This window comes from Trachymyrmex cornetzi, unplaced genomic scaffold, assembly GCF_001594075.2.
Source record: "Trachymyrmex cornetzi isolate Tcor2-1 unplaced genomic scaffold, Tcor1.1 scaffold840, whole genome shotgun sequence".
NCBI lineage: Eukaryota > Metazoa > Arthropoda > Insecta > Hymenoptera > Formicidae > Trachymyrmex > Trachymyrmex cornetzi.
The window spans coordinates 377,465-390,975 of NW_017300181.1; the positions used below are offsets into that span (position 1 = coordinate 377,465).

General features: G+C 33.0%; 1 protein-coding gene across 5 annotated transcripts; it reads left to right on the forward strand.

Moving 5' to 3' along the window:
• Positions 1–786: 786 nt before the first annotated feature.
• On the forward strand, positions 787–9,242 carry alpha-Cat (catenin alpha). 5 transcript variants are annotated; one of them, XM_018519781.1, is made up of 9 exons: positions 787–1,041; positions 2,114–2,452; positions 2,552–3,284; positions 5,257–5,283; positions 5,981–6,214; positions 6,334–6,939; positions 7,013–7,690; positions 7,945–7,947; positions 8,200–9,242. In XM_018519781.1, the coding sequence occupies exons 1-9, from the start codon at positions 1,031–1,033 to the stop codon at positions 8,362–8,364; spliced, it is 2,796 nt and encodes a 931-aa protein (XP_018375283.1). In that variant the 5' UTR covers positions 787–1,030; the 3' UTR covers positions 8,365–9,242. The 5 variants fall into 5 exon arrangements, with proteins under 5 accessions (XP_018375283.1, XP_018375284.1, XP_018375285.1 ...); XM_018519782.1 differs by lacking the exon at positions 7,945–7,947; XM_018519783.1 differs by lacking the exon at positions 5,257–5,283.
• The last annotated feature ends 4,269 nt before the right edge of the window (positions 9,243–13,511 follow it).

Here is a 13,511-nt window from a genome sequence, read left to right on the forward strand (position 1 = left end):
TTTTCGATTCAATTCGGTCCGTTCTACCTGCTCGTGATCGATTACCCGGTAATTTTCAAACACCCTGTATATAGTTCGATTTCATATTTAAGTTTGCCCTCGAGCGATATTTATATATATCGTCTAATTTTATATTTATTGGCTGCGTTCAATAGAACACAACAGTCTTGCAACCGTTTTATGATTCTCTGCTGAGATTAGACCATTCCTCTTGATTTAAAAGCATAACCTAATGCTGGATTCACACTGCATCCAATTTGTGTCGTACGACTCTCTGCAAGCAATCAGAAAACAGGATTCCGAAGATACGAAGCAAAATCCATCGGAATCCTGTTTTCTGATTGCTTGCAGAGAGTCGTACGACACAAATTGGATGCAGTGTGAATCCAGCATAATCAGCTCGAAGAAAACTTCCAACAGTTGCAAATTCTTCTGAACGCACCCAATGATTCCATCTGGAATCGTAGTGATCTTAAAAATTCATTCAGCCAATCAAATGTTAGTAAATCGCCCTCAGCTTGAAAAGAAAAAGATACAATATTCGTAATTCAAAAAATTCTCTTTTGTTAAAAATATTTCGCTTTTTTCTTTTCGAAATAATTTCGATCTTCGCGAATTGTCTTTTTTTTCTTGATTTCTCTGTTGAGAAATTTGTTATATCGCCTCGTTGAAACGCGGCATGAGATTTCGGGCGTAGACCGGGCGCGCTCTATAACCGATTTTACGAGCTCAGCGCAGCCCAGCGGAAATAATGACGTCAGAAACAAGTCAAGACGCAGGCGAGAGGCAAATGCCAACGGAGTGATACATCCAGATATATCGAAAGGGGTGTTACGGTACTCGTCGAACCGTATCCACCGTATCGTATCTCGGTGTCCCATTTAATGCGGTCAATCTTGTACTATTCTATATCGTTACTTTGCATAGTTAACGTGCGAGTTGTTCCGATTATTACGACTCGTTGTTGACAGCAGTTGAAGCCGTCGGTGGTCCGCTTTCCTCTTCGAGTGTCCTCTTGGGTGTTTTCTCAATGCCGGACTCGTACGTATATATCTTCCTTATCTACGTTACCTTTCCTTTCTCACCAGCGAGGGTACGAAGGTACGTGACGCTCCTTTCAGGAATGTCGTTATCACGAATATCATGACAGATACGCAAGATCCACATTATATTCATCAGAATCGAATTAAACGACGAATGTGTTTCATTCTGGAGCGTCACGAGTTCTTGTCGCACATTCGCTGGCCGAAGACGCGAAGCTGGAAGAGGAATGATCCATGATACTTACGTTTGACAGCATAATTCCTGACCCGAATGTTTTAATTTGATTTTCGATAATTGTTTTTTTATTCATAGAATCGATAAATTTACTTGTTCGGTTCCACTGATGTAAGATTAACTTTAATCTTGATTCAATTTGCTCCTTATCTTTTTCTAATTCTTAGAATTAGAAAAAGATGAACAGTTAGTTGAATCTAGATTAAAATTAGATTGCTTTGGTAGAAATGGACACAATTCTAACAATTAGAAAAAAAGTGAATAGGAAGTTAAACCAAGATCAAAATTAATCTCATTTGTATGTAGAACTGTTTTTGTGTGTATAGGCCTTAGTTAAAAGTTAAAATCAGCTAGAGAAAAAGATTAAGGAAATATTGGGAGAAGCTAATGGAAAACTTAGCATTTGTGTAAAAAAAATCTGATACTTCTCTTGATTCAAATAGTAGTTAATTCTGTAATTAGTGTGAATTTAATTATATTAAAATTATATTAATTTTTATATTTATATTTTTGTTATAGAATAAAATTTAATAAAATTTATTAGCGCCGGTAACTTCAAATTATGAAATTTGAAATAACTACCACAGAAGAATTTTAAATTGGTTTGAAGAATTAATTAAAACAAGAAAGAAAACGCTTTATAAGAATGCATGAGCAAATTGTTCAACTTTTTGTATATAAAAATGCCATGTTAGAAAAAAAATTTTATTGCTAATACAAATTAATAATGTAAAAAACTTTATGCATGTATTAAGCATTAATTTCAGAATTATTTTATACCTGCAAGTTTGGCATTATGAATTTACATACTGGAAACCTTTTTTTGCAATTGCAGAATAAATATTAATACAATAAATATGTCCGACCACTTTGGACCAATCGCTCCAAAATGGGATCCCAAGAACTTGGAGATACGGACTATGTCTGTGGAAAAGACGCTAGAGCCGCTTGTGCTTCAAGTTACTACATTGGTGAACACGAAAGGGCCCAGCAAGAAGAAGAAAGGAAAGTCGAAAAGGGCAAGCGCACTTGTCGGAACCGTGGAAAAGGCGACTGCCAATTTTATTGAAAAGGGAGAGAAGATTGCCTATGAAAATCCAGATATCACAGCAGAGATGCTAAGTGCCGTAGAGGAAGTGAGGAAGACAGGAGCAGCAATGAGCATTGCTGCCAGGTACAATAAATAAATTCATATCCATAATCAATCTGCTAATTATAGTTAGTATACTACGTTCTTGCTTCATTAATATAATATGGAAATTTATTTATGCAGAGAATTTTCCGAGGATCCATGTTCATCTTTGAAACGAGGCAACATGGTGCGCGCCGCGAGGAATTTGCTGTCAGCGGTGACCCGTTTGCTCATTTTAGCGGACATGGTGGATGTCTATCATCTTTTGAAATCGCTGTATGTTGTGGAGGATGATCTGAAGAAATTAAAGAACGCTTCTTCGCAGGGAGAACTAATTCAGAATATCAAAGAATTTGGTAGAAACGCCGCTGAATTGATTCACCAGGCAGCTAAGCGTCAACATGAGCTGAAAGATCCACAGCTTAGAGACGATTTGGCAGCCGCCCGGGCCGTCTTAAAGAAGCACTCCACCATGTTGCTCACCGCATCAAAGGTGTACGTGCAGCATCCCGACTTGGCGGCGGCCAAGGCAAATCGCGATTACGTATTGAAGCAAGTATGCGAGGCCGTGAATACGATAAATGATGTTGCTCAAGGGAAAACGCCGCCCGACAGCCAACATCCTTACGATGGCCCCGGCGAATTGGCTGCTGCATTGGATGACTTCGACGAGAGGATGGTGATGTCTCCGCTCGCTTACAACGAGGTTCGTACGCGACCGAGTCTTGAAGAGAGATTGGAGAGTATTATCAGCGGTGCCGCATTGATGGCGGATTCATCGTGCACTCGGGATGAACGTAGAGAGCGCATCGTTGCTGAGTGTAACGCAGTCAGACAGGCGCTTCAGGATCTTTTAAGCGAATACATGAATAACGTAAGTAGAGAACTGTGATTATACGAAAAAATATATGCAAATATAACAGCGTTTGTATTATATTGAAGAGATGTGAAAAAAATAAATATATAAATAAAACAAGTGACCAAATTCTCGAGAATGTCAGAAAGCAAAAAACAAATAAGGACTAATGAGATTTTTTGCGTGATTGTTAGTGCGAAAATAAAAATCGTTTATTGTCGAAATATAGTATAAATTAATTACGCATAAACGTTTCGGCCTGGTTCCGAGCCATCACCAGTATGTCTGAACGTATAATGTAAATTCTCACTTCTTCATGGCAAAACGGTAGATAAATAAATATATTGAAATATGTAAAATATCTAGCTCGAGATTGCTAAGCAAAAATTTAGTAGTTAGAAAGGTCAACGAGCAACGTTTATTGGATCTTCAAAAATAAACTAGTTTATCACAATACATACATTAAGAATTAAACTAGTTATCACAATACATACATTAAGAATTAAACTTTTTTTCAGCGTAGGGCGCAAGAGGCGGTCGTAACACCTCCGATTACAATACATACGTTAAGAATTAAACTAGTTTTTAATCTATACATTAATCGGAAACGTTCCGATTGTACTAAGTCTTCTTCAGTCCATATACAAAAATTAATTAAACATTGGAAAGATAGATACAATATATTAAAAACATAAAACTGATATAATTTAATGTTTTTAATATATTGTATCTTTCTTTCCAATGTTTAATTAATTTTTGTATATGGACTGAAGAAGACTTAGTACACAATCGGAACGTTTCCGATTAATGTATAGATTAAAAACTAGTTTAATTCTTAATGTATGTATTGTAATCGGAGGCGTTACGACCGCCTCTTGCGCCCTACGCTGGAATTTGCTTTTGCGCCCCATCACAAGGATTGCTAAGTCTGTGAAGCACCAATCCCCCGCCAATTGTAACGAACCAATAACTAAAAAAAAAAAAGGAATTTCCACCAATTTGCATAACACAGGAATACGAATACAATAAATTTCATATTTTCTTTTGTAATAATATATTTGACGCTTTTTTAATGCAACATACTGTTACATTTTCTGGCTTTAGTTTTTGAAAATATTCTGATTACGTATTTCAATTGTAGAACTGTTAAGACTGATTACATAATCAAAACTGTTCACCAATTCTTTTTCAGTTGATATTATAGCTAAATTGCATGATCGCGTCTGCGTCATTGTATTTCTCAGATAATTCTTTATTATTTTTAATTTTGAGGAAGAGATTCTTCTGTAGTTGCCACAGATATTGGCACAGTTAATAAGATCTGTAACGCTATGGCTAAATTTAAAAAAATTTCCAGAAAATCACTTTTAGTTAATTCATTTAAAATATCAAGTAACATAGAGAATATTTTATCTGGAGACACTGGTAGTGTCTCGGCGCTAAGCTATGCGCAGCGCCACTACCGTGGCTACTTTACGCGAGCCGGCGATTTGCTATGTATTTACAAGAGTAGCGCTGCCTATTAAAATTTTGCGCCCTTCCAAATTTTGCGCCCTACGCTGGAGCGTACCTACTCAGTGTCTCGTAACGCCTCCGATTGTAATAGTTTATTTTTAAAGTTTATTTTTAAAGATCCAATAAACGTTGTTTGACCTTTCTAACTGCTAAATAAATATATGTTTTAAAAATCCACTAGATTAATATATTGAATAACTATATGTTAGTTAAGTTTTATTATAGCATTAATATTATTAATCATAAATAATAATTTATTGTATCTTTACTATGAGACAGAGTGATTATTTTAATTGGAATAATTTGAAACTAGAAAGCCAATGTGTTATTTACATAAATATATATATATATATATATATACATATATGGAAATTTTAGACAGCATACTGGTACTTACACATATAGAACATGCGATTTATTTGATTTATTAAAACGATATTTATTCTATTGATTTGTTTTTGTTGGTGATGGCCAGTTACAGCGCGCTCGGGGTGGGAGACGGGTAAATATGCGAAGTAATTCTACAATTTCTATGGGTTTTGTTGCGCATATACACATTATCTTAGATCTCTCACACACTACCAATGCATATTTATTATTATTATTTAATGACCAGCACTAATCGTTAGCTTATAATTAGTTATGTGCTTATGATTTATTTTAATTATTTTTGTAATTTTCTTCACTCTTATATGTGAATATTTAATAACTAATATCTCACATTGTAGTTGTGTAAAATAACAAAAATTTAAACACAATAAACAATGCAATAAACGAAATGATTGATAGATTAGCATAACTGTAGAAAATTAGAACTGTATATATAATTATGCATATAATTCATGTAGTGTATAAATATATATATAAAAAAAATATGTATTGTATATATATATATATATATATATATATATATATATATATAACTTGTAAATATACCGCTTGTGTTGCAATCATGTTGCTAAAAATTATCATATGATTAAATAGTATTTTTTAAAATATTTTATTCCTATTTATATTAACATTATTTTGACGATTTGGTTATGTATCCTTCTCCTAATAATATACACATTTATTTGTTTTTACAATCCGATTTAAACTAACAATAATGTCGAATAAAGCAATTGTTTATAACTGTAAATTTTTAATATAAAAATATTTTTGAGTTTGACTGAAATTAAGTGATAAATCTATGTTGACAGATGGGTGTTAAGGAACAATCTGAAGGCTTAGAAAGGGCGATAGATCACATGTGTAGAAAGACCCGTGATCTTCGTAGACAGTTACGCAAAGCCGTGGTGGATCATGTATCGGATAGTTTTCTGGAAACAAGCGCACCGTTACAAGCTCTATATGAAGCTGCGGAAAAAGGCTGGGTTAAGGAGGTGGAAGAATACGCGCTTATTTTTACGGAGCACGCGAATAAGTTAGTGGAGGTAAACGGTCCTTATATAAATAAATGTTCATCTGAATACACATTTTACATACGTCATACACAAATATTTTAGAATATCTTGTATGATAAGAAGATTAATTGTTTGTTTATTTTGAACAGGTAGCCAATTTGGTATGCAGTATGTCTAACAACGAAGATGGCGTAAAGATGGTTCGTTATGCTGCTGCGCAGATCGAGAACTTGTGCCCGCAAGTGATTAACGCAGCGCGTGTGTGGGCCGCACGAAACTCGGACGTTGCGAAGGACAACATGAAGGTGTTCCGCCAAGCGTGGGAGAATCAAATGCGTGTCTTGACAGAGGCCGTGGACGATATCACCACGATCGACGATTTTCTAGCAGTTTCTGAGAATCATATCCTTGATGATGTCAACAAGTGCGTTCTGGCGTTACAAGTACGTCCCGGCGACGCCGATACCTTGGATAGACATGCAGGCGCGATACTCGGTCGTTCCGCCAGGGTGTGCAACGTTGTGCAGGCCGAGATGGACAACTATGAGCCTTGCATCTACACCAAGCGAGTTCTCGAAGCGGTGAAGGTTCTGAGGAAACAAGTAATGCCCAATTTCGAGCAACGAGTGGAAGAGGCTGTAAATGCGTTGCGCAGTAATCCGGCACAGGAAGTGGACGAGAATGATTTCATTGATGCGTCCAGATTGGTATACGATGGAGTTCGTGAGATCAGGCGAGCTGTGCTCATGAATAGGGTAAGAAAACCTGTCGTCATGTCTGTCTAAATTTTGTAAATTGTAATTATTTTAACTCGCTGTTATTTTTCAGGCGGATGAAGACCTGGATCCTGAAGATGTGGAATTGGATGAGCATTACACGTTGGAAACACGCAGCAAGTCTAGTGCTCAGACTGGAGAACACGGCGTGGATGAGTATCCAGAGATCAGTGGCATCACAACTGCCCGCGAAGCGATGAGAAAAATGCCAGAAGAGGATAAGCAGAAGATTCTGCAGCAGGTTGAGTACTTCAGAAGCGAGAAGCTCAAGTTCGACAAAGAGGTAGCGAAGTGGGATGACGCTGGCAATGATATCATTGTTCTCGCTAAGCATATGTGCATGATCATGATGGAGATGACTGACTTTACTCGTGGTCGAGGCCCCTTGAAGACTACCATGGATGTCATAAACGCGGCAAAAAAGATCTCCGAAGCTGGCACGAAATTGGATAAATTGACCAGACAGATTGCCGATCAGTGCCCAGAGAGTTCCACGAAGAAGGATCTCCTTGCATACTTGCAACGCATAGCGCTCTATTGTCACCAAATGAATATCACAAGTAAAGTGAAGGCGGATGTGCAGAATATCAGTGGCGAGCTGATCGTTTCCGGCCTAGATAGCGCAACCTCCCTCATACAGGCTGCCAAAAATTTGATGAACGCCGTCGTGCTTACCGTCAAAGCTTCCTACGTTGCGTCAACGAAGTATCCACGACAATCTACGGTAACGGTAAGTTGCATCGATATTCATTAATTCTGTAGCAGGTCGATATATTATCAATTTAATTTATTCTTAGAAACTAGGTACCAATTTCTCATCTTTTAAAGTTTATTGCTGTATTCTTTACCTTTCATCAGCACTAGATATAATATTTTTGACAATAAAAATGTTACATATTTTCATCTAAAACTTTAAAATTAATTGCGTATCCTATTTTTTTTATGAAATTTTTTTTGCTGAACACTAATTACATGGATTTTCAGTATGTAAGTATGTTAGTTTAACACAAATCATCCATTCTACAAATATTGTAGAACTTTAATAATCTTATTAAATATTAGAGAGATTCCGAAATTTTTTATAGTTATATTATAAGTATAATATTATATTGCGTATAAATATGTTAAAATATAACAGCGACAAAATAATATAATCTGAACATGATGTGATTATAAAATTAGTTACAAAAATATAGATTATGTATATATAATAATACAAATTTATTATGTTTTGATTAGTCTCCTATCGTCATATGGAAGATGAAAGCCCCGGAGAAGAAACCATTAGTGCGTCCTGAGAGACCCGAGGAAGTTAGAGCGAAAGTACGTAAGGGTTCGCAGAAGAAAGTGCAGAATCCTATACATGCACTCTCAGAATTTCAGAGCCCTACCGAGAGCGTATAAACTCTTTAGATGTAAGTAAACGATAACAGGAATAACATAATGTCATGCTACAATATTTGTAATTCTTGCTCGATCAATGCGGGACGATCAATATGAAAAAAAGTCATGTCTAGAACCATCAGATATTGATCGGACATAGTACAAATACTGTAGCACGATGTAACGCTGCAAGACGTATTATTATACAGCATCACCTTTTAAGAATTGTATAAGGCCAAAATATTTTATTTTCGATGATGTTTAAGATGTTTAAGAAGAATATCTATTAATCATTATAAAGTGACGTGTGACTCTCTGTGTGAGAGTGATCGACTTGTAGTCGGAGAGGGGTTCCGAATAATCCTGACTCATATTTCATGTTTATCTCGGTTTTATACGAGATTATAAACATTATTTGAGAGTTGAACATTATAAGTAAAGGAATATAAGGTGAATGATAATAGTTTGAGAATCCATATTTCATTTATATTTACATTTATCTATTAATAATTATATATGGTATACTATGCACGAGTATTTAAGTATGTTATTATTTTTAAATCGCGAGTACAATAATTATAATACAGATGAATACACATAATCCTGATGAATATTCGACTTTGAGGAAGATTTCAGAGAAAGGTTACAAATTAAAAAAGGCTGATATGTACGTATATCTCAGATCTTATAGGGGCACAATTAAAGATAATGACTACGTTACAGTATATTTGTTAATGAATTTATGCTGCATGATCATCTTTATATTCGAGAATTTTTAGATTTCCTATATCATTTAAATTTATCTAGCTGCAAGAGTGATATGTATAGTTTACTCAAGCAGCAAATTGCAAAGGTCCTGGTACTTCCTGTTTATTAATTTTTCGAGAACAATTTTTGTTTTATATTGTGTGTATTAGTTATTTTTATTGTATATGTACATTTATCATTAAGATTTAATATTAATATTTTTGCGAACAATGTCCAGTATTCATAGTCAGTTCTCATATTTAAAATCGTCATAAGTAGTCTTTTATTATAAAATGTTATAAATAAACCTCAGAGCCTTAGCAGAGTATTAGCATTGAGACATGACTTTAACACGATCCTGAAATAAGAACGGACTATGAATATCGGCCAATGTATTATGATATATAGATTGGAAATGTTTTTGTATATAAATTTTTCTTTTTCGTGGATAAATTCTATTATCTTTTGATAATTCTCGCACGAAGCTCAGATAGAATCGATGAAACTTGATCGTGGATTGACACAGTATTGTATCGAAATAAAGAGACTGCAGATTAAATTATTTAGTATATTAACTTGTATATAAGTAAAATATGCTTGTTATTTTTAATTTTTGTATAACAAACAACTAAATGAGAAAAGAAGTATGTGCGCGAAGAAAAGAAATTTCAATTCCCATTTAGTCCATATTGCAATGATAATAATCTTTTGCTAACGATTTTACTGTAATAATCGAGGATTGACGTTATATATTGTACTTCATGTAACATTTGCAATACTAGTAAGATTTCAATTATTCAAAGGCCAAAAGAAACCTAGAGCAGTATACATATTGCGCTATATATTAAGTAATTCTATATATATATATATATATAATATATATATATATATATATCTATTTCTATTTATAAATACGTTTTTCGTATTTTGTAATATACGAAGTTCTCAAATAAGATACAGATATCAAGTATTGCATTCAAATAGTTCCCTATCGTCTATAAATAGAGTTATTAATAAAAAGATAACATAGATATAAGATTATATGTTATATATCAAAGACGATTTATTCATAACTAATTTGTTCGGTATGATAATTTCCTTTTATGCACATGGATAATTTTATTTTGTTTTGCGTAATTCTTTAGATAGAATCATGATGTATCAATGCCATTCTCTGATTCGTAATAATTTTTATAATTGCAAAAAATGCAATGGTACAAGATTTATTAATGCTACACATATCAACATAATTTGTTACTTATCTGTGCACTAACTATGTAGATAATAATGCTGTACTTCCGATTCATCTTACAGAACGTATTATTTCAGTATTCTGATACAGACGCATATACACATATTCTTATATTATAGTTTAGAGTTTAGATACTTTACGTAAAATCGAGCCATCGATTACTATATAAAACGGATGCCAATATTATATAATAAATCGGCATCGCCTTTTTTTATTATAAAATAAGTATTAATTATACTAAGAAGTTACTTTTAAGAATAAAACATTGTAACTGATATGCTGCCAAATATAAGGTGATGCATTTCTCATAATAATGACCTGTTTATTATTTAGCATGTATGTTGACTTATGTTCACTCAAAATAATGTATGTACACGAATAGCTCTTATTATGATGTGGGGATTAAAAAATAACAAAAACTAATTTTTATCTACGTTTTAATACATATATCTCTCGCTTTACACGTACACGTGTTAAATGCTACAGAAAAAAAAAGAAGTATAGGCACAAAAAAACCACAAATGCAAAAAATTTACTGGAAGTGATGAAATACATTATAAGTTAAAATAGTATATATATAAAAGTAATATCACCTATCTTGAATTAATACATATTAATTATTTTACAATCCAATTTGCGTTGCATTGCACAAGATATGATGCGGTAAATAATAATGAAGAATGACAATTACCATTCTTCTAGAAACGTGACTTAAACATAAAACTTATATTTTTATGTCATTTTGCTTTTGTACTTTTTTTTCCTTTTGATTAACATAATGCTAAAAAGATAGTTATTTTCAATAAACACTCAAGTGGTCGAATTTTCTTACAACAGACTCGAGTTACAACGTTCGCATTGGTTACTGCAGATACGTATAATCAGTTATCACGATGTTGTAATGACTATCTGTTTATTGTAGTACTGCTTCATATTGTACTGTACGAGAAGATTACAGCTGCACATCTCTTAAATCTAGAATAACCTAATGTTCTTAATGTTACATATAGAGATACCAATATATGCAAGTGAATTCAAGAAGTGTTGTAGTAATTGCCAAAAATTCGAGAGAAATTTAATAGGCGTAAGAAATCTAAGAAATTATACGGCGTTTATAAGTATTACAAATCTCAGTTCGCAAGTCTATTGTGATGCGATTTCTAGTGTCACGTATAATGTATTATTGAGTTTTGACATCTGAGGTCAAGACGAAGTCAAATTTGTTCAATTTGAACAATGATGGAACAATGATGGATATACATGGTTACACTTATGATATATATATTTTCCACACATAATTGCCTTATTTCATATAATCTGCAAATAAATCGTATTTTTTTTTTTATTTATATATGTTTCTTTTTCTTTGTAAGATCGATTCATTTTAATGGTCTTGGGAAACAAGATTTCAAGACATACGTAGCATAAACTAGATTTTTTAAAAATGATTAAAACTTTAGACGCGCAGATCAATATATAGTCAACGTATTTTTTATTGATATTTAGTATATCAACTATTATGCAGCATAGTATAGTATTGCAAAATGATTTTCTATATTACACAGAATCTATATTAGTTGTAAAGTAATAATTAAAAGATGGATTACGATCTAGTTCTCGGATTAAAGCTGACGTAAAAATGGACGTGAAATCAGTCTCTATTTTACACTCGCATTGATTTGATTTCTTTCTCGAGCGTCACAAAATTAATTATTTTCTCGTGTTACCTTCATTTAATCGCATCATAAAATATTCGATTACTTCCAAAGTCGTGCAGCTGATTTTTTTTTTACTCAATTTTCATTCTGCCGGCAATTAGATTTATAGCTAAGCGCATTATACGTTTAATATCTTTTTCGTAAGACAAACAGTGGTGAGGAAAACAATTCCAAATTAAATATATTGCAAGAGATTAATATACGATGTCTCTTATATCTGAATATTCAGTAAATTTAGTTTTAGTAACGCTGTTTTGATATAATTACAATTTCTACATTCATGTTAAAACCATATTGTGATTAAAGTGCACGTTTGCTATACATAAAGTATATAGAATGCAAACACATAACAATATATAGATATCTCAATGTATAGATCTTATTAAAACTCGTACTTATTCTTAATTTTAAAAAATGGCAGATATCACCGTTAAGTAAGCACGAATGCGTTTTAATCACTAGAATCTTGGATCGCAAAAAGTTTGATTTTAAATTTATACAATTGTTAAAATTTCATCAATTAAATGGAGTTCACGAGACAATGCAATTCAGAAATCATTTTTGTGTTAAAAAAAATAACAAGTTTAAAAGAAATAAAATAAAAAAAAAAACAAACAGGTACTATCAAATATTGTACAAATATATATGATGTGATATCTACTTTTGTAAATAACTTTTATAAATAACTTATATATATAGATATATTATGCTGCATCAAAAGTCAAATCAATCTTCTTGCCATTCAAGCATTTGAAGTACATTCACCATTTACCCTATTTTCATGTTTCATCGTGATTACGTTCTACAATCTACGACCGTCTAAAATTTCGAAATATTAATCCGTGGAAATATATTAATCGGTTTAAAAAATAAGTAAGCAGTGTGTCCTGATTCTCTCAGCGTCACTAAAAACGAGTCGTAAAAAGAGTCCCTCACAGCCTAAGTAAGACTTTCACTTGAGATCTTAAGTTTGTTAAATGATTGCTGAAGCAGGACTCGACAATAGTATTTCTCTAGAGTCATCTTGCACAAATTTTCAAGATGATATATTTTCACAAATAATTTTTTTTATAATTTTGATTTTTCCGATTACATTCTCACGATTATTTTGTTGCCAATTCATCTATCCAAAATATTAGTAAAAAATAACATGATGTCATTGTGAGTCTTCTTATCATACTCTATATGATTCGTGCATAATATCTCGCATTGTGCGAGGTATGTCCTGCTAACGATTCTGTAAACATCTCATCATTCTCTATTATAAGTATTACAAAAAGGAACTCTTAAGAAAAGTTTTTATTGGACAGATAGAATACCAAGCTGTAAAACGTTCTCTCAGGCTGTAAAAAGTTTTATTAGTGTGTGCGCGCGCATGAAAGGTTTTACAGCTTGATGAAGAGTAAATATTGTAAAAGGTAAAATGGTTTACATACATTTCAAGAATGATA

What these genes read in the sequence shown, in the direction of transcription:
- alpha-Cat (XM_018519781.1), top strand. An exon ending in GCAATGAGCATTGCTGCCAG is followed by an intron (nt 2,453 to 2,551) that starts GTACAATAAATA and finishes TTATTTATGCAG; the next exon opens with AGAATTTTCCGAGGATCCAT. An exon ending in GCGCTCGGGGTGGGAGACGG is followed by an intron (nt 5,284 to 5,980) that starts GTAAATATGCGA and finishes CTATGTTGACAG; the next exon opens with ATGGGTGTTAAGGAACAATC.